Source organism: Solea senegalensis, linkage group LG14 (assembly GCF_019176455.1).
Source record: "Solea senegalensis isolate Sse05_10M linkage group LG14, IFAPA_SoseM_1, whole genome shotgun sequence".
Taxonomy (NCBI): Eukaryota; Metazoa; Chordata; class Actinopteri; order Pleuronectiformes; family Soleidae; genus Solea; species Solea senegalensis.
Window position 1 is genome coordinate 18471901 of NC_058034.1, and position 20486 is coordinate 18492386.

General features: G+C 38.9%; 1 protein-coding gene across 4 annotated transcripts in view; it reads right to left on the minus strand.

Moving 5' to 3' along the window:
• Window positions 1–18508, minus strand: part of fnbp1l (formin binding protein 1-like) — a 44277-nt gene extending 25769 nt beyond the window's left edge. For all 4 annotated transcript variants that reach the window (XM_044043550.1, XM_044043551.1, XM_044043549.1 and 1 more), the window contains exon 1: window positions 18387–18508. In XM_044043550.1, the coding sequence (XP_043899485.1) occupies window positions 18387–18410 (24 nt within the window). In that variant the 5' untranslated portion in view covers window positions 18411–18508. The remainder of the gene's footprint in view (window positions 1–18386) is intronic.
• Between the last annotated feature and the right edge of the window lie 1978 nt (window positions 18509–20486).

Genomic DNA, 20486 nt, shown 5'->3' on the forward strand with positions numbered 1-20486 from the left:
CTTCCACCTTTTACCTACTGGTGTTTTGTCCTGTATTCACAGTTCAAGTATTTACAGGTTGATTCTTTCAACTGTGACTAAAATAGCTTTTTTCTGATAACAGCAAAACTATGAGAACTTTAGATAAGTTGCACAAAAGCAAATAAATATCATGTAATCTTTATACACACTGTAATAAAAGCCAAAGTGCTGTATTATGTTTCGATAACTGGGCTCCAAGAGCGTATAATGTAAAAATTCAAAGGCTATACAATAAGGTGTTTTTTTCCCCTCCTTACTACTACTTTTTATCATTATTCAAGTTTTAATGGGAGTTCCTTAAATGTATCATATATGCCATTTACAGCAAAAATCTATTTTTAATTTATTTTCAAATCTGAAATCAAAACTGATGGACTAGGTGGATTAGTTCTGGAATCCACATCTTCTGCTTTGGGCAGGAAATATTAACGCTCACCTTAAGAAATACAGTGAACCACACCCAAATTGGATTTGAACAAAATGAATGTTCATTACATACAGATGCAGGGATGTTCTGTCCAATTTTCTACCTACTCCTTTCTTGTTTTTCTTACCTCCCCTCATAAAGTTTCTCTCCCAATGCCAATATTCTCCTCCTGCACACTCTTTTTCACCCTTCAACACACAGATACACACACACACACACATCACTATTGGTAGTGCCTAACATAGTCTGTTTTCATGACTAAAACAATACTCCAGCTCTGCACAAACATAAACCAACCTAGGTATATACACAAACTGGAGAGGAAATATGTGACTCAGTTGCTCCCATTATATATTTCAGTGGACTGCAATGAATCAGAGTGTGATCACATTATAGATGACGGTGAGCCCTGAGTCAGTAAGCTGCTTCACGGCCTGCAGACACAAATTCTAAGTCACTAAGTGTTTCACAATAAAATCTGTCCAAACTGGACAGTTCAGGGTCGAACGCACCCAAACTCATATCACATCTGACATCATCTAGTCAGACTGGCTAAAAAAAAAAAAAAAAGGTTGTCTTCAGAAACAACGTCATGAGCATTCTGCATATAAATATATTAAATCTGATCACAAATTACCAGTTTACCTTTTAATGCCACACATGAACAGGTAGAGCATAAATAGAGAGTAAATAATGGGTCTGAAAAGGGCCTTAAACTCTACACGTACAACTACAGCTCATATATTTGTGTTTGTTTACGTCAGTTCAAATAGTTTAACTGAGGTGAATACATCGGTGTTTCTTCCTGCCATGCAATGGATGTAGATTTTTATCCCCAGCCTTTTCTCAGAGTGCACTGATTTACACTTGACTAACAGCTGTGCAGTGTTAAAAGAGGAAACATGTCTCATCTGTTCCACATCACCATCAAATAACTTGTGCCTGAACAAAGTCAAAGCTATGACACTGCTATCACCCCTAAAATATATTACTGTAATCTCTCGACAGACTCTCCAGTGGAATGTCTTCCTTTTCTTTTTCCTCAAATATTTCCTTAAAATACATGTTGAACATGTTCTTCCAAAATTGTAAAGTTGGTCCAACACTCTCACATAATGTGACTGGGAGTTGGGCTACTACTGCATGTGTACTTTCAGTCCAACTCAAGCTGGCCTGGATGGTGCTACCCATGTACCACAGTTCCCAACGCAGAGGAATGACACAACAGCGACAAACAGATGGTGAATGACGTTAACTTAACGTCAACTTAAAAGAACTGGATATTTTTCAAGTTGGTGAATTGTGGGAATACTCACATGCTAAAACCAGTCACATGCTAAACCAGGATTCACCAAACAACCAGAAAGGATGCATTTCCACCCAGTAATGCTGCAGACGGACACACTTGTGCTTGTATACTGACAGAAGGGCAGTAATTTAATGGCACAGTCAACAGACAACCATAGCTCAACTTAACTGTGCATGGAACCACACCAACTGTGTGCCAGTACCAGCAAACGGCACAGGGGAGGACATCAAAACTCTTTCCTAAGACTCAAAAAGAAAGCAGACGGAAAAAACCTAGCAAATGCTTATAAATACCTTAAACAGAGACCATCACATTTAACACTGAACTGATGGCAAGAGCAAAGCTGTAACAGATGTTGGCTGAAAATGACAATAGTCTGTTTTCCAATATATGCGAAAACAAGAGAAAACAAAATCCATTTTAAGCCCTTAGTCTTAGGACTAAATTCATTTACTCTGGGCAGTTGTGTGTCACTGTACGGGGATTAATACAACTCACACTTTACCCCCATGGTCATATGCGGTTATAGGTTTCAATGAAATATTTCTTATGGAAGAGCAATTTTCTTAAGCAGGCCAGCAAGACTGAACATGCGTCTGTGTCTGGGTTGAAGACAGGTCAGTCAAACATTAACCCAACCCATAAGCTCCATTCCACTAAAAACTATTACAGTGGTCCTTTTATCTCAGACTAATCCAGAAAAAGCTTCAAATCACAAGGGAACTAAACTATATATACACACACCGTATTTAAATGTATTTTACACCTTAAAATTGCACTTAGTGTTTCTACAGAAATACATGAACCAAACAATAAAACATGTACGTGTGTTATTGTTTATTCAGTGAGAGTTTAGATGTTGCTACGAGCATAAACCCAGTGACAGTCACACTTTGACCCGTCACATATCCAAACTAGTTTTTATTTTGCTGACTGGAAAGAATGACACCTGGTTTGCAAGAGAAGGGAGAACAGTGAGACAGACACACACACACACACCCAGCAAGAAAACATACACATGAGTGTCATGTGTTGATAATAAACATGGCTGACTCGGACTTCATCATCTGACCTTTTTACCACAATAAAAGCTCTGTTTCTGCAGCCAGGCTTGCATACTCATAGTGTCTCTCACCTTCTCTTTTAATAGAAAACATAATGTATACATCTAGATTTGTAGGTTAATGAGCTACATTAAGGTGAAAGACAACAATTCCCACTAATGACCTTTATGTCACTGCAACAGCAACCCATGTGTGCATTAGCAAATTAAAGCACCAGGATTAAATATAACAGTCACGTTTATAAGCTTGACATGCATTTGCTGCTTTTAACTGTATTTTACTTCAGTATTTTTATGTTATTTTTGACTAGAGAGGAAATGGAGACCACCTGATTACATGCAACTGCATTTTGTAACTTTTGTTGATTTCTGTTGCTATTATTCTGCCATGAACAGAAAATGTAACATGAATCGTGTCCATCTGAAAATGGGTTGTGTCAAGCAAGACTAATGGCGTATTTCCACCGGCTCTACTCGCCTCACCTCGGCATGGCACTTCACGGCATGATGAGGTTGCATCTCCACTACCAAAAAGTACCTACGTGGGTGGAGTCATCACTGCACGGCTGAGTGACTTTGTTTTATATGCGACACACACACACACACACACGAGTGACTAGTGACTTTACACCAGACTTCTGTAGTTGTTGGAGATTAACCCACGTTTTTAGGATTGTTACGTAGTTTTAATTTATCTACAATTCGCCACTGTTCGGCTTGATTTTTGTCCACACGTCTCCAGAGTAAAACCTCCTACTCCACAGACACCACTCCACTTTAAAAGGTTCCCGTTAAATATAGAGGTTTCCCTGGTAGTTGTTGGAGATTACCCCACGTTTTAGGATTATTAAGTAGTTTTAAGTGATCTACAGTTTGGCGATGTTCGGCTTGATTTGTGAGTGGGACGTCTCTTCCTGTGACTCGGGACTCTAGCTAGTCAGCGGCCGGCAGTCTGACCGATCATCACATAGTACCTACTACTAGCACGCTTGGAACCTCGCCGGAGCAGGTACTAAAAATAGTACCTGGTATCAGGTACTATGCTAGTGGAAACGCTACTTAAACCGTGGCGTGGCGTGGTGAGGTGAGGCAAGTAGAGCCGGTGGAAATGCGCCATAACAGAACTGGCAGGGGGAGCATTTGTGTGTATACACCAGCAGAGCACAGGTGGACAGGGACAAGCAGCATTTATCCGATCAAACTGCTGAACAACCAGGTTCTTTGAGCAGAGAAATTTACTTCTGAAACGTGAGATGGGCTCTTCTTTTTGTTTTCACTCATACTCCAACCTGTTTGCAGCCATCTGTCTTTATTAATACAAAACTGCTGTTGTGGTGACTTCTTCCTGACGTAAAACGAAAACGAAACACTTCCTGTGTGCAGTGCAGGAATGTAGCCTGGCCACAACAGCTCGGAGCACCGCTATAATAAAAACCACAGAGTCATGTGGCACTGGTAATTGTGTGAACTAATTTGACAATGATTTGAATCCAACTGTCATTTGTTTAGATTCAATAATTACACAGTACAATTTTCAGTTCAGAAACAGTAGCAATAACTTTATATCTGGGTTTTAGGGCTCACTCCTCCTTTCCCCTCAATATTTAATACCCGTTTGTGGTAAACACAAACATGGGCACTCCTGTATGCTGCTGGCTCATCAGGTTTCATAGCAACACAATCCCCTCTTTTGTCATGTTCCTCTGCTACTTCACATTCACACCCTGACAGACTGGTTAGGCAAGAGAGCGACAGCAGACAGAGAGGAACAGACAGATGATTGGACATTCAGACAGATATTAATCTAACACATGCCCATGCCCTAGCGAGCACAGGATACAACCAACTGTCACACTTGTGTGGATGTCAAATGATGTTAGTTCTTTAGACATGATGGGAATGTGCCGAGCTCTCTGCTTCGCAAATGGTTGCACACTGCTAGCCTTGATCTTACTTGGTGGACGCATCTGTTGTATTGCAAACATGCTGTTTGCCAACTTTGACTGCTTAGGTCGGCAGCTCCGCTCAGCCTATCTTCGAATCTCTTCCTCACAAAAAACAAGCCAACAAATCCTGGTGAATACTCCCACTTACTCAGTCAGTTTTATTTGTTCATGACACACAGCTCCTCCTTGTCTCAATTCTGATTTTGGCCACTTGTGGGGGCAACCTTCCGATACTAAAAGGTCATTCAACTATCTGATCCTTAAAACACTGAAACACAGAAAACCCTGCGTTCAATACTACAAGGGCTGGTTTTATTAAAGTCTCCAAGTGGCCAGATGTGTGTCAGGATGGCATCACTTCACAAAATAATCATGCTTGCTTGGCACACATACTGAGATACACATTGCAATTTAAGCACAGCTGAAAACTTTATACAACTCAGTGCTACAACTATTTGCCTCATCAACTGCTTAAGCTGGGGCCACACTGGATAAACATGCAGTATGTCGCTCATCTGCTGCATCTCATACACATTTGTTCAGACAGGGAGAATGTCTTTCTGCCTAGCTGCTGCACTGTTTTCCGTAGTTCCACTGTTTGAAACGGCCACAAATAACATACTTTAAATATGCTTCCATACTCGACTAAATGCCAGGAGTATTCAGTATGCCCAATGCATATCCATCTACAACAAATACTTCACAATAAAAGTATTTTCATAGAAATTAAATGCTTGAGCCCCTCTACTTTGTAATTGGTATAGAACATGCACGTATACAGATATACATGTGCCCCAGCCCTCATAATATTTTCTAAATGAATTGTTATATGCCAAATGGCAAAAAGAGTTGGCCACATAATTTTAGTTTTTTAGATGTCATACAGAAAGAACATGAAGGAACTAAGGGGTTAAATTCAGGACAGAGCCAAGGAAATCTTTGCAACCAGGAATAAAATTCAACTAATCCCAAACATAATTGCAGATATTGCAGGATGGAGCAATGACTGGCCAAGGGGGTGAGGGAGAAACATGCACACATGCACTCTATTAATCCAAGTGTTTCCTGTGTGAGTATTATATGAAAAGAACAGGATGTGATAATTATTGTATTTGCGCAACGGTACCATGAGCCTTGTCATCAGACCATATGTGCATGCCAGAATACATGCGAACACAAAACAGCTCAATTCATTTAAGAGAAGCCACAGGACGTCTGATTTATCTAACCGCTGCTCAAGTCCCATAATCTGTGTCAGGGTTAGGCATGAGGCTCTCAGCTGTGTGTGAGTCAGGATGTTGACCATGACACCTTCTCCTCACACTGTTCACACTGGTTAGTGTGGCCGACTTTAGACCATGTCATTTGGTTTTGGTGCCAGCTGGCATTATTTTTAGACAACATAACAGTTTTAGTCAATTTAAAACCTCAAACCAAAGACATATCATTTGTGGGAGAATAAAGATTTTCATTTGCTTGTACTCAGCGGCAGGTGTTTGGTAGAACACATAGATCTGCATTAAAATAAATGAATGAGTAATCGTTTTTCCTCTCAGTCAAGTGCAAAAATAACAAGTTGAGCATTTAGACAAACCACATTAAACGTTGGGGGGAGGAGGGGTATAAAATTAAACGAAAAATTCATTGTTTTTCTGAAAACCAACATTTGCATGTCATCGAACGCCACACCATCGATCACACCAGGTATTAACATGCCTACTCAAATCTAGAGGAGCTTGACTGAATCAAAGCTCTCCTCGTGCTGAAATACAGTTTGAACTACTGCAAAAACTAATCATACAACAATCAGTGTGTGGCAGTGGCTGCAAATAAATTAATGCATGAGCAGTGATAAGTGCCCGCTCAGGACTGTGGACAAATGTGTCATCAAAACACCTCTGAATATGGTTTCTGTGATCGGATCTGAGGAAGCATTCAGGATCCATTAGGACCGGTCAGACCTGTACTTGAGGACAGGTGTTAATACCAGCTTAAAAAATCCTCTAGACCATTTCATTTTAGTCACCTTTAAACTGAATCATTGATAGATTTTCATTGGAAATTGTGGTGAAGATGGCAATTCTCATGATTCCACACAGATTCCCAATGTCATCAACCTAGGTGCTTTTGTTTTTTTGATTGACAGACCCCTTGTTGCATAATGAACATTTACGAGTAATATTTTTAACAGCTGCTGCTTACACTGATCACTAAACCTAAATCACTTCACCAGATCCAAGTATTCTTCTGTTGCATCCATGTAACATCTTGTTAAAACTAAGAGGGCTTAATGAATAATGATGAGTCACGGCTAGATCAACACAAAGTAGTGTTTGTTAAAGACAGCTTTGGAAGACGATGGTTGGTCACCATGTGGGTTTAAATTGCTTTACAAATCTGTAGAGAAATACCGGAGAAATAAATCCTGCATGAGACTACTGCCGCTATTTATACTTGGGTGATTCATGAATTTGGGACTTAACAGTGAAGGGTAAAATAAATTTCCCCAATTTTTGGACATTCTTGTTGAATCTTTAGAGAATTAATTCAGATTAACACCAGAGATAACAACCCAGCTCATAACAGGTCTGCTGCTCTGCATGTTGACATTTTTTTAGCCTGCACTCTGCCTACCTGACATATTACGGGGCGGGGAGCCAACAGGAACCAGGGGGTACAATGTGCACTTCATGAACAGGTTACCTAGGTTACCAGCAACCCTCCAACCCTCTCTGTGTGTATGTGCAAATGAGCAGTGCAGAGCAGTTTTATGGGGCTCTGAAACTTCATCAGCCAAATAAACACCCTGGGAAAACTCTCCTGTTGCTACAATTAATATTGTCTCCTTGTATGCAAACAGGCTGCATGTCAGAAGAGGAGGACAGAGTGAGGAAAGGGGGGAAAGGAGGAGGAAGAGGTGGGAGTGGGGGTGGGGCTGTCCTAGTTATGCTTGTCCCATGCATATACGCTCTCTACACATGGTGTCTGTCTGTCTGTCCCATTTTGGAATGAGTTTTGTTGTAAATTCCTGTTCAAAGCCACCGTTTCCCATGCATGCACTTATCAACCACAAATAGACTCCACTGACCGATAAGGTAGGGCAGTATATTTGCGTTTATATTGCATGTGCACGATGCAAACTACAATATTAGCATACGGGGGTGGAGTCCTTTGGGAACCTTCAAGAAGCTTCCAGCAAATACATGATAAGAAGACAGAAACCTGAGTGAGATTAGATGATATGCAGCTGGAGACACAGAAAGATTCAAAGACAGATTTTCCTGCTTAAACTGATAATTATCCTCCAGCAGGTTTGTTGTGTATCATAACAAAATAACATTTACCCAGACCTTGGGCTGGACAGTAATTCAATAAAATTTTCTTGAATATAAAACGAATGTTCAATATAATATTTATGCACAGTGCAAACATACTTTGGGTCACAACATAATTTATGTGAATGTTATGCCTCATTTATGTGAATCTTTTCTCTTTTTAACAAATTTCCCATAGGATCAAAAACCTTTATTAATGTGATAATTAATGTTACTAACCAATAAAAAAAATAGGCAGACTAAGCACTACTAAATCTAGTTGAGCTCAAGTCTACAACAACAAAAAAATCTTTACATAAATGGGACCCTGGGAGAAAACTCAAAAAAGGAGCTCCATGTCACGAAAGTCTATTTCAGGCTCAGTGACACTAATCCATAAAACCTTTCCCATTTTATGTAAGTCTATGGGAAATCCCTCTATAAACGTGTCTGTGCTGGAGAATTCTGCCCAAGTCTAAGAGAGGGTTTAGGAATGCATGGTCAAGGCAATGAAGGAGGAGCTGAAGAGTGGGGCAAATTATAAATCAGGAGTGGGAGAAGAAGAGCAAATGGTTTGTCTTCACATGCCAAACATTGTGTGAGCCACTTCTTCTATCTTACATAAACACAAATAGGGGACAAAAAAGGAACTTGATTTAATGTCCATGCTCCAACAGCAGTTGCTAAGGAAAGTAATGGAACCATAGAGACAGAAAACCAGACCTCTTAGCATTTAGGAACCAAACCAACTTATCAGTGGTCTGGAATAGAAGTCTTCATGTTGCCCCCAGTGTATTTCCACAAATCAGCTGGTCTTGTGTCAGTCCACGGAGCAGATAGCATCAGTGCAGCAGAGGTGATGTGTTTAGTACACAACAACCAAAGGACGTCAGCTGAAGGACATCTTTCATCTATGACAGCGACAGCAACGTTTAAAATATTTCATTGTTGTTTCAGCCAACAAGAAATTCAAAATAAGAGAATGGAATCACACTAAAGATTTATTAAATTAAATTGCCACTGTAGACAAGCTTGTATTGTTCAGACAGGACAATGCAAAGGGTGCACACTGGATCATCCATACTTTAATTGATACTACGGTTTCAAACTAATCGCAATTTTCAAAGTGTGGTTATGTCTTTGAACTAGGGATGTCCCGATCCGATATTGATATCGGTCTGATATCAGCCAAAAAACAAGTATCAGAATATATCGGACTGTCTCTAAAATCTCCGATATAAGCACTCCATTATAAGCAGTCCATTCTGCTCCAGCACTTCTATCCAGCAGCGCTCACTGTGATCATGTGGGCTCTGCGTTGGATGCATGTAGAGCCCACATTACCACAACAAAAGTGTGTGTGTGTGCGTGCTACTGCTATTTCGTAGGTTAAATATTTTTCTTTAACCTCTGGAATCAGAGGCTACGAAGCCGCACAGCGAGCGCAAGCTAGCCATTAGCACCACACAAGCTCATCCTGATGAAATTAACCATAGACTGTATGAAATGAACATGGCAAAAAAAATCAAACATTCTTATGTTGAAGGTTAAAATTTGTGTATGTAACCCATTGGTTAATAATAAATGGGTCAATGTTTCTCATACCAACTGTTGCTGACTATTTTTCTCCGTTTAAGTAATATCACTTGATCAAGCCTATTCTAACATTCCACACTACAGAAGAAGTAATTAAAATATGTATGACTTATGCTGATATCGTACCGAATCAATATCGGTATCAGCCAATACTCAAGGCTGCAATATCAGTATCGTATCGGAAGTGAAAACGTATCAGAACATCCCTACTTTGAACATTTACTGTATTTTAAGGTCTGCTCACTGACTGCAACATTGCTCACAATAACTTAAAAAAATCTGAAATATTAAGGGGTCTCGTGGATACCACACCACCGTTTTTATAGGTTAATAGTATGCAGGTTTTAAACTAAAGGGTGTCATTAATACAGATTACTTAATTTAATCAATTCAGTAATCTGTATATCAAGTATACTAATTAGAGCTGCAACTAACAATTATTTTCTTGATTAATCGTTTGGTGTTCAGAATATCAGAAAACCTTAAAAAAATGTTGACCGGTGTTCATCAAACCTAGACATGATGATATTCTCAAATGTCTTGTTTTGTCAACAAACCAAAATGATTAACTTTAAATGATATCTTTGTTATCCAGAGCAAAGAAAATAAGAAAATATTCACATTAAGAGCTTAAACAATGCTTAAACAATCGGAAATCTTGTTTTAATCATGAAAAAAAGCTTCAAACCGAATATTCGATTATCAAAATAGTTGTCGATTAATTTAGTTTCAGCTCTAATACTAATGTAAGTGAACATGCAAGCATGCCTGACATTTGATAACAGCCAGCAATCCAGCAGAGGCTTAGTGTAATGACTGACTGGTTTGGATGTCTAGGGAAAATTGACCAGAAAAATTCCCAACATCTTCCAATTTTCCACGTGCCCCAAAACCTGCATTTTTATCCGCTGGCTAATAACGTAACCGACTATAAACAGCTGACAGGCGGACTCCTGGTAGAAGCTACGACACTGAACGCAGCTGCAGCTCCGACCAAAGGCCTACACCTAAATTAGTGGTGGTTCAAAGGCTACGTTTACATGATGACGGTCTGAACAGAAGACGCAAAAGTGGCGTCATGTCTTCTGTGTGTATAAAGTGATGCAAAAGTGTGTGGAATTCAATTGGGTATGCATGCCAGGCGGCTAGGTGGCGCTGTGATACACTATCACACAACACCGCCATGTATGAGCGCATGCGCAGAATCTTCCTTCCTCTCCGCGAAAAGCAAAACATGGCAACCGCCGGGAAAAAGAATTTCGTCTGGTCAGATGAAGAAATTGAACTAATACACCAGATTACATTGGACTACAAAACAACAAAGGTGCAACAAGGCGTGGACTGGGAGTCCTGCCAGACAAAATACACAGATATATAGACCGTATTCATAGAGCAGTATCCTACTCCCCTAGATGGCCTGTATGTGAGGTAAACGCGTATGCAATGTGAGCAGATCTGAGCAGAGTTTTGCATCTTGGCAGTGTAGACGGAGATGCGAAGGCGGAGCATATTCAAGTTTTCCACTCTGGAGGGTGGTTTCAGATTTTTGCCGTCACCGTCTAAACGAAAGGCACTTCCGATAAAATATTTTGTCGTTTTTACCCGCAAACGGGGCCTCAGAGGTCCGGGGAGGTTTCTGTAGCTAGTGACTCAGTTGACTTCCTGGAAAAAAGTTAAAATACACACTAGTGTCTAATACGAACAACAAAAATAACAACTGCCAGATACTGTCATATGAAAGAAAAGCAAGTATCACACCTTTATGAAAAAGGGGCGATAACATCAGGTCATGTAACTTAAACAGGTTTATCCCAGGTCACTCAAAGGCATACAGGTGGAATGGTGTGTGAATAGAAAGAGCTTGACTGACGGGGTGGACACAGCTATAATCACTTTTAGAGGAAGACGGGAGGATGAGAGGAAAGGAGAGAGTATATAAGAATAAAATATATCTATCCACAGAGTGAGAGGCACACATGAGGCAAAAGAACTGAACATCCACTGAATGTTGCATTTTGTTTTGTTTATCTATTTACATTTTACAATTTAATGCTACCAAAGTAGAAAACATGTCGTGTGCATTTGGAAAAACAAATATTTATTTTGATGAACTGAATCCCAAAAGGATTGAAAGATGAAAACAGTTCAAAGATGATGATTTGCAAAAAACTGCATGAAAAAATAGAATATGATAACAAAACATCTGCTTCAAAAGAATCCTCAATAAAATAAATAAATACAAGATTTCAGACAGTGCTGTTGTTAAAAATCAACAAAGTGAGAATATCAGTAGGTTATTATCAGGCCTGAAATTTTGTCACAACAAAACATTAAAAGCATTTTTAGGGAAGAAAAAGAATGACAATAAAAGATACTGAAGGATCATGCAAAGTTGTGTACTTGTGTAATGGTTCGATCTACAGTATTAGACAATTGCAGCTACAAAGCCCACTGGAATCATAAAAAATGTATCTAATCCATTTTATCTAATAATTCACCTCCCCCACTCAACAAAAAATAAGTCCCTTCTCTCTCCTGTCATTAAACATCCTCCCTTCCTCAGCTCCTCTGTATGGCCCACCATCGCCTTACCCTCCTGTAACACCTCCTCTCGGTGTCCAGAAGACTTGTGTTAGCACAATTTTGTTAATTAAGAAAGACATCCAGCCTCACATGCCAGACATAACAGAGTAAAGTGGCTTCTCTTAAACTCATAATAATATGCTCTCTCAGTCACACATCCAAGAACACCCCCACAATCTTCAGCAACACATTTCAACACAACGTGCTTGGCTAGACCGGGCGTAACAGCTCCTGGTGTGCAGGACAGTGCCTTAAGGTCTGACACTTCATTCACAACCTTTGTGATCTACAAAGAGGTAACAAAACCCTATAGCCAAGAGTCTGAACACCACCTGATGCCAAGAATGCAAACAATCCTCAGGCATCAAGTATCAAAAGATCCATAAATAACCCTGGTACCCCTTACTGCAACTGAACCCCCATAAGGCACCTACAAGGCAAGGCATCTACAAGGCATCTACAACAGCTCATGGACTTAAAAAGAGTCCACTGTTTAAAGATTGTCCTCTTTCCTCCATCTCTCCGTCCTCCATCCCCTTATTCTTATCTTTTCAGTGTGTCCGATCAGCAGAGACGGCTGCCTGTCACCCTCTTGTCCTTCAGCCCGAGTTGGCTGCTCCTCTCTGCTGGCCTCCAACTCACCTCAGCCAGACAGACGAGAGCACAGCATGGCAGCATCCTGGCACTCGGTGCACACACATAAAGCAGACAGAGCTTTGATTCAGACAAACACTTCCTACGTTATGTGTGTGTCTCCCAGGCAGGAAGCCAGCGCAGTAATAGGATGTTCCTTGCTCACTTTGTAATGCCTCAAAGACCTGAGTTGGAGCCAAAACAGAGACCGACTGCAAATGCACCAACTGATGTTAAATATACCAATGAACTTTTTAATGCTGCATACTATTAACCTATAAAATATTGCTCATGCAGGTGCCACTGATGGATTTATATATTTACCATGTACAGCATTGGTTTGCAACCTGGAAGACAAAAGTCTGTACTTTCATGAAAACCAAAATTAAAAAAAAAACATTTACGATAATCTTCAGTTGATTATTTTCTAAATAACTGCTGATTATTGGTTGTTCTGTAAGTTTACACATTCTTGTCAACAGAAACTTGATAAATGCTGAAATAAAGTTTAACTTTCAGTTATTCTGTTTTTTATCTTAAACATTTAATTGTGGACACAAAATGCTGAGGCAAAAAATAAAATTTAAAAAAGGCATATATCCACAATTTGCTGCTGCAAGTCTCAAAGACTGCAGAAAAAACATTGACCTCTCTACTTATGAGGTGTTTCAGGGACATGGGGATTAATTTGAAGCATTTCTGACTCTAAGCATACAATGTTGACAATTTAAAGACGTGAACTTAGTTTATTGGAATGTGCAGACATTTTAAATTAACATTACAGAGTAGTCAAAACTTAGTTACATTTATTGATAATGAATATAACTATTATTTAAGCCCTGTTAGCAAGGGAATATACATAATATTTTCTGTCTATATATACACATATTGGCAAGAACCTGCTGCACATTCAGTTATAATTTAGATGTTGGTCTGTAATACATAGATAATGGATATGCAGTCATGCATAAAACAACAGCCAGTCAACAGTTTTATATCTTATCTCCTGAAGGATTATCTGTAATCTGAAATCAAATAGCCAATCATGTGTAATCTGACATCAGACATTTAGCACATTAATCTCATCTGTGGGCTCGGGGGATTATGACAGTACACCAACAGGCGGCAGATGATAGCCTGCGTTGGTTTACTTATGGCACGGATGGAACAGCGCTAGAGAGACAAGCTCAAACTACAGAGGAGTAAGTCATGGAATTACTTAGAGAACACTTTGAAATAAACTGTTTCCCATGAAGTCATTCCTGGGAATTATTTCTGATGGTGGGTTTCCTACATTAGCTTTAAACCTTTTTTTAATCCTGTTGGCTGGTGGTACAGCTCTTGCATGGTTTATGTCTACTAGGTTTTAAAGTGAATGTCAAGGTTTAGTAAATAGCATTTTTTCTCTGAAAGTTTATCTTTAGTACTGTTCATTATTATTATTATTATTATTATTATTATTATTATTATTATTATTATTATTATTCACAATTTTGAATGAGTGATTGGTCCAAAGATTCTGATTAACTGCTCATTATCACAAATATCTGTAATATGTAATATGTAATGTAATATCTATTCAGCCAATCACATGGTAGTAATGTAATGCGTTTAGGTGTGTATAGTTGTTCAAGATGACTTGCTGAAGTTCAAAACAAGCATCAAAAAGAAGACTGTAAGATGATTGCCAGACATGCCGGTCTGAGTATTTCAGAGACTGCAGCTCTATTGGGATTATTTATGCTCAACCATCTCTATGATTTAGAAAGAAATGTCCAAAATAAATCAGAAAGTCAGTTCTCTGTGTGAAAAATGTGTTGCTGATGCCAGAAGGTCAGAAGAGGACATGCATGCTGTTTTGAGATGATACAGAGGCAACAGTGAGCAGTGAAGCAGATGGGCTGCAGCAACAACAAGGCCACAGGTCTCGCATATATGAATAAATACGAGAATAAAAGCTTTTTTATACTACAGATAACCAGAGGAATATAATCCAGCCATCCCACCATACACAGACAGTCTAGTACAAGAACTCTGACCTTTTAACCTGACCCTAAAACTAGACCCAATACTTAACCCTCAAAAAGCCCTTTACAGTTGGGTCATTCCTACAATTTGGTGCCATTTCAGTCCCCATGACATTATATGGTATATTTTGTTTAAAATGATAATAATATTAATTTAGAAAATCACATTTTAAATAGTAAGATAAATTCTACCATAAAACATAGCAATATATAAAAAGGATGAATTAATTAAAAATAATTTATCAGATTTTATTGCAAACAGGCCAAAGTGATGTGTCCCCATTCATGTTTGCGCAACTACACTTACAATTATAAGTTATAAAAATAAAAAATATATTTTTTTTTTCATTATTGTTGTATGATCTTATTTGTCAATTTTCTGAATAAATGTTATTTTTTTATAATAATTCATTTTTAATGCTTTAAAACTTCAAAATAATTGATGTCCCGGTTTTGACGTCCCCCCCGTTACTCTGATGGATAACCCTTTAAATACACCCACTGACTATTCCTCAAGTCACATGATCTTCAGGAAGTAGCAGAGATATTTGGAGGGAACTTTTCAACAAGAAGCAGAGTAAGTATCACTCTTCAATCTACTGTTTTTTTAGCTTTTTAGAATGGCTCACTGACTCGGCAAAGCTTAACACATCCATTCTGTTACTCCATTTTATTGTTGTAATTTATATTTTTTTGCAAATATTAAACTATGGTGAATAAATATGTTATAAATCCTCCTCTGTGGACACCTCGTGCTAGCATGTTGTTCATCCCATTAGCAGCTATGGCTAACTTTAGCCAAAAATGTCCTCCCTGTTACTGTCCACCCTGTTACCATTTTGCACAGTAACAGGGTGGACTCATAAAAACAGGGTGGCCCTAAGAAGGCTAATGATTTATTATTTCCAGCATTTGTTTGTATTTTTTCTTTTTTATATAATTATTTTTCTTTTTTTTATAATTCAGACAGAAGGGTAACTTTTACCTCCTGTCAAAAGAGCCTTTTAAGAAAGGCTTCAAAGAGATCAGCTGGAACTTTTTTGAGGCCAGCCATGGAAAGGGGGCTCCAGATGGTGTTGGGGCTACCCTTAAAAGGTCAGCTGACAAAATAGTCCGCCATGGAGTGGATATCCCCAATGCAGAGGCCATGTTCAAGCAGTTAAAGAACACAGGGACTTCAGTGGAACTTTTTTTTGTAAAAGAAGATGATGTCGAGCGAAAAGTCCAAGAAATGAGATCTGTGCCCCCACTTGTGCCAGTCAAAGGAACTATGAAAATCCACCAAGTCATCAGTTTCTCTCCGGGGACAATTAAACATCGAGACATAACTTGCCTTTGCCAGGCAGAAAGAGGTGTACTTGACTGTGGGTGCTATGAGCTGAAGGAGACAAGCCTGGGAGAAGAGGAAAGCCCAAACTGTAATGATGAACCATCAAGGCCTGAGGTCATCAAGCAAGAAAATGTTGGGCAATGGTGCATAGTAAACTATGATGATGAACCTTACCCAGGAATCATCCTGGATGTAGAAGAAGATGTAAAGGTGAAATGTATGCACAAGAATGGAATCAACAAGTTCTACTGGCCAAGTCCAAGAGAGGACATTAGCTGGTACAGCGATGACCAGGTTGTGTGCCTCATGAGAGAACCCCAACCTGTAAACAAAAGATCCGTCCAGTTAGATAAAAAGGTGTGGGATTTAATAGAAAAACAAATGAGTTAAAGGTTCAAATATAACACTGGAAAATGTTCCTGATGTTTATGTTGGTTATGCATTATGATATGGTAGGATAAAATAAATTAATTGCCTCGTTAAAATGAAATATACTGTTATAACTGTTGTAATGTCCACCATGTTACATGTTGTCCATCCTGTTACTGCTGTGTCCACCCTGTTACCCCTGTATTTTTATGATTCTAAATTAAAATGGAATAATATTTTTGCTTGTTTTTGTGGTTACTAATGTGGTGAATTAATTGAAAAACTCGAATTGTCTAAAAATGGCGCAAAATTCAATTCATTTCTTTTTTTTATTGCAAAAGAAATATGTTGAAACCAAATTTTGCCTTAAATCAGAATATATTTTTTTTCAAGATAATGCTTATATATGGATATTTTTTTAAAATATTTTCACTGAGCAAATGAGGGACATGTTTGTTCTTAGAAAATGTAAATATCACAATGACTGTGCATTCCAAACACGTATTAATAAAGATGAGAATGTCCCATAACAGGGAGGACATTTGGCCCATGTTGTATGTCAAGAATTTGGTCAAAAGTATTATAATTCAATATCCTGAGCTGGACCAATAGCATTTTCTTGTAGTTTAATAATTCCTCGTTCAGATGAAATAATAAATTCTTGCATGGTTACATTTTTTTTTTAAGAAAGTCACAATGCTGAAATGGCACCGAATTGTAGGAATGACCCAGTTGTGAGCACCAGACACAAAGTCCTAACAAAAGGTAGGTTTGAATCCGATTTTGCTCTCACAGCCTCCAGCACTCATGTGAGCACACAAACACATCCACACACACACACACACACACACAGGCACACGGGGGGATGCTGATGGTTGCCTCTCTGGTTACAACAGCTTGTGATGGCCAACACCCCAGAAAAAGAGACACAGACGTTCGATTCACCACTTTGTCAGATATAATTCAAATTTGAATAAATGTTTATTAAATTAAATCCACAAGTTGCAGCAAGACATTAAAGCCGCATTATTATAATATTTAAGATAGGTAGATGATGCAAAATATAAGAAATTCGCTCGGATTCCTTCTTATATGCGAGTCATTCGAGTAATAAAAACCTATTCAATCTGACTTATTTCTCCACTCGTTGCCCTTTACTGTCTAAAAACATGGGCTTCACGTCCCAGTCAAAGACACGGGAGTCTGGACAAAAGACTGACAACAAAGACACACGTTGTGCCAATCAGTTAATGATACAAACAGCTGTGGTGCTGAGGTTGATTGGAAGCAGCACGGTGGTCGCTAACCCCCCCCCATCCCGGATCCAACCGTTTCTCCACCGTGCCTGCCTCTCCTTCAAACGGGGTGTGACACACACACACACACACACAAAGCCCTCAACATGTAACTTCGTAACTTGCCAGCCAAGCAAAAAAAAAACATATTCAACAGCAAAGATGCGATTCAAGTTGACATGAAACTGGGCAGACAGGACTACATCACCCCCCACCTAAGTGCCCGCCCGCCGTATGTGTGTGTGACTCTGCGGACTTCCCTGCCTATTGTTCCGCCGCTGTCACAGCCGTTAAGGTGCACCGCGGATTAGCTTTAGCCTTAGCCTCGCGGGCTAGCGTTATCGTTAGCCCAGCGTAAGGTATCCCAGCAGCACCTTCCTGCCACCCGTTTGAGCTAAGGTCCCGTGTGTTTTTCCGTGTCACATAAAACAAAGCAAACAAACCAGTTGGCAAAGAACAGAGTTCAGACATACCCAGAGCTCCGTTCCCCAACTCATGTCGGATTCCTCCTTGTGAGTTCTCCCGTGTTGGACGTAGTTTTCCCCGCTCAGAGATTCCCAAATAGCCGCTGGAACTCCGGTCCTCCTGGTTTAAAACTGACTGTCTGCCGACAAACAATCACTCCGCCTCCTTCTTCCCAATCAGCAGGGCCGCTCCAACCGGGGGCCCTGGACCGCAGAGACACCCCCAAAAAAAAAAAAGAACAACTATTAATTGATTAATAAATTAATCGTCAATAATTTTGATAATATATTTGATTTAATAAAATAATAATAATAACAATTAAAACTTCTTGAATGTGAATGTTTTCTGGTTTCTTTGCTCCTTTTTACCAAATAAAAAATCATCATCATCAATACACTTTTTATAATCTTTGTGTATTTAATCTGTGTTTTAATGCTTTGGTTTATGTTTCATGACTTTGTATTAATACTTTGCGTGGTAATTCAGGAACAATATATATTGCACATATCATTTTCTTTACTATCAGTATAACAAAGGTTAAATAAGCATGTTAAAAGTGTACAACGTTAAAACAACACATAATTGCTATTATTATATGTTTTTTCCCAGTTTAACAACACTGTTAAAATTCACTTTTTTTCCCCCATCTTTCTCTTTTAGCAAACCTAATCTTTGATTATGTGATACTTTATCATGATAATTGTCAATACTGACACTTTAGTTGTAACAGGTGGTTATTTGAGTTACTGTAGCGTTTTGATTATGCTTTAAAAGTCTGTGCCTTGTGTTTCTATTTTTGCCAATAATGCAGTATATTGCCATCTTATTTAGTTCACATTTGTATTGGCATTACCTAATTACACTGCCTTGTACATCTTGTTGTATGATATTTTGTGTTGCATGGCAGTTTGAAAACGTAGATTAAACGTGTTCTGAATTAATGTTTTCTTTCTTTAGATCTAAAATAAATATTTCTCTCCTATTTTTGTCATCACTTTTAATCCCAATAAATAATTTCAATAATTTAGCAATTCGATTCTTATACAGAGTATAAACAGTCTCTTAGCTTACTTGCATTGTGCACAGTACCCTCAGTTTCCAATTTGATGTTTAACTCATCACAATGGGATACTAGTGTAAAATCACTATCCTATTTAGTTGTTGTTTTCTAAAAATAAAACGGAAGTTCATCTTGGCCCATATTATCATGCTAACTTATTCATAGCATGGTAATACTTGTATTCTTTTGTCAAAGTCGTCTTAAGGGTCAGTCAGTCAGTCATCATCTACCGCTTTATCCTCAACCAGAGGGTCGCGGGGGGTGCCGTGCCAATCTCAGCTACATCGGGCGATAGGCGGGGTACACCCTGGACAGTTCGCCAGTCCATCGCAGGGCCACACAGATAGAGACAAACAACCATTCGCTCTCACACTCGCTTCTATGGTCAATTTAGAGTGTCCAATTTACCTATCCCCACATTGCATGTTTTTGGACTGTGGGAGGAAGCCGGAGAACCCGGAGAGAACCCACGCACACACGGGGAGAACATGCAAACTCCATGCAGAAAGGCCCTTGTTCCAACCGGGGCTCGAACCCGGGTCTTCTCGCTGCAAGGCGAGAGTGCTAACCACTACACCACCGTGTGGCCCCGTCTTAAGGGTAATAATTAAATAATATAATATTCTGTAATAATAATAATAATAATAATAATATTCTATTGGATATTCAGTAAATTACATCATTAAAGTTGCTGGAATGACATTGTACTGTTTGTTCTACTTTAACCAGTCAAAGGGCTTTAAATGTTTATGCCTGTCTATATATATGTGTGTATATATATATATGTATATATATATATATATATATATATATATTAAATCTAAGGTTTTGTCAAATACTGTATAGGACTAAATTGTTCACGGCTGGTGGAGTAGCGCTCTCTAGCGGCAAAGATACGGCATTACAAATACAGTCAGCGCTACATGCTCCATTACCTTTTAACTTTAGATTTACTAGATAGCTATTTATTTTAAGGAGAACGAAAAAAAACAAAGTAAAACTACAGGTTATTGCTGATAGTCATATGTAGGGGGACAATCATGTGCCT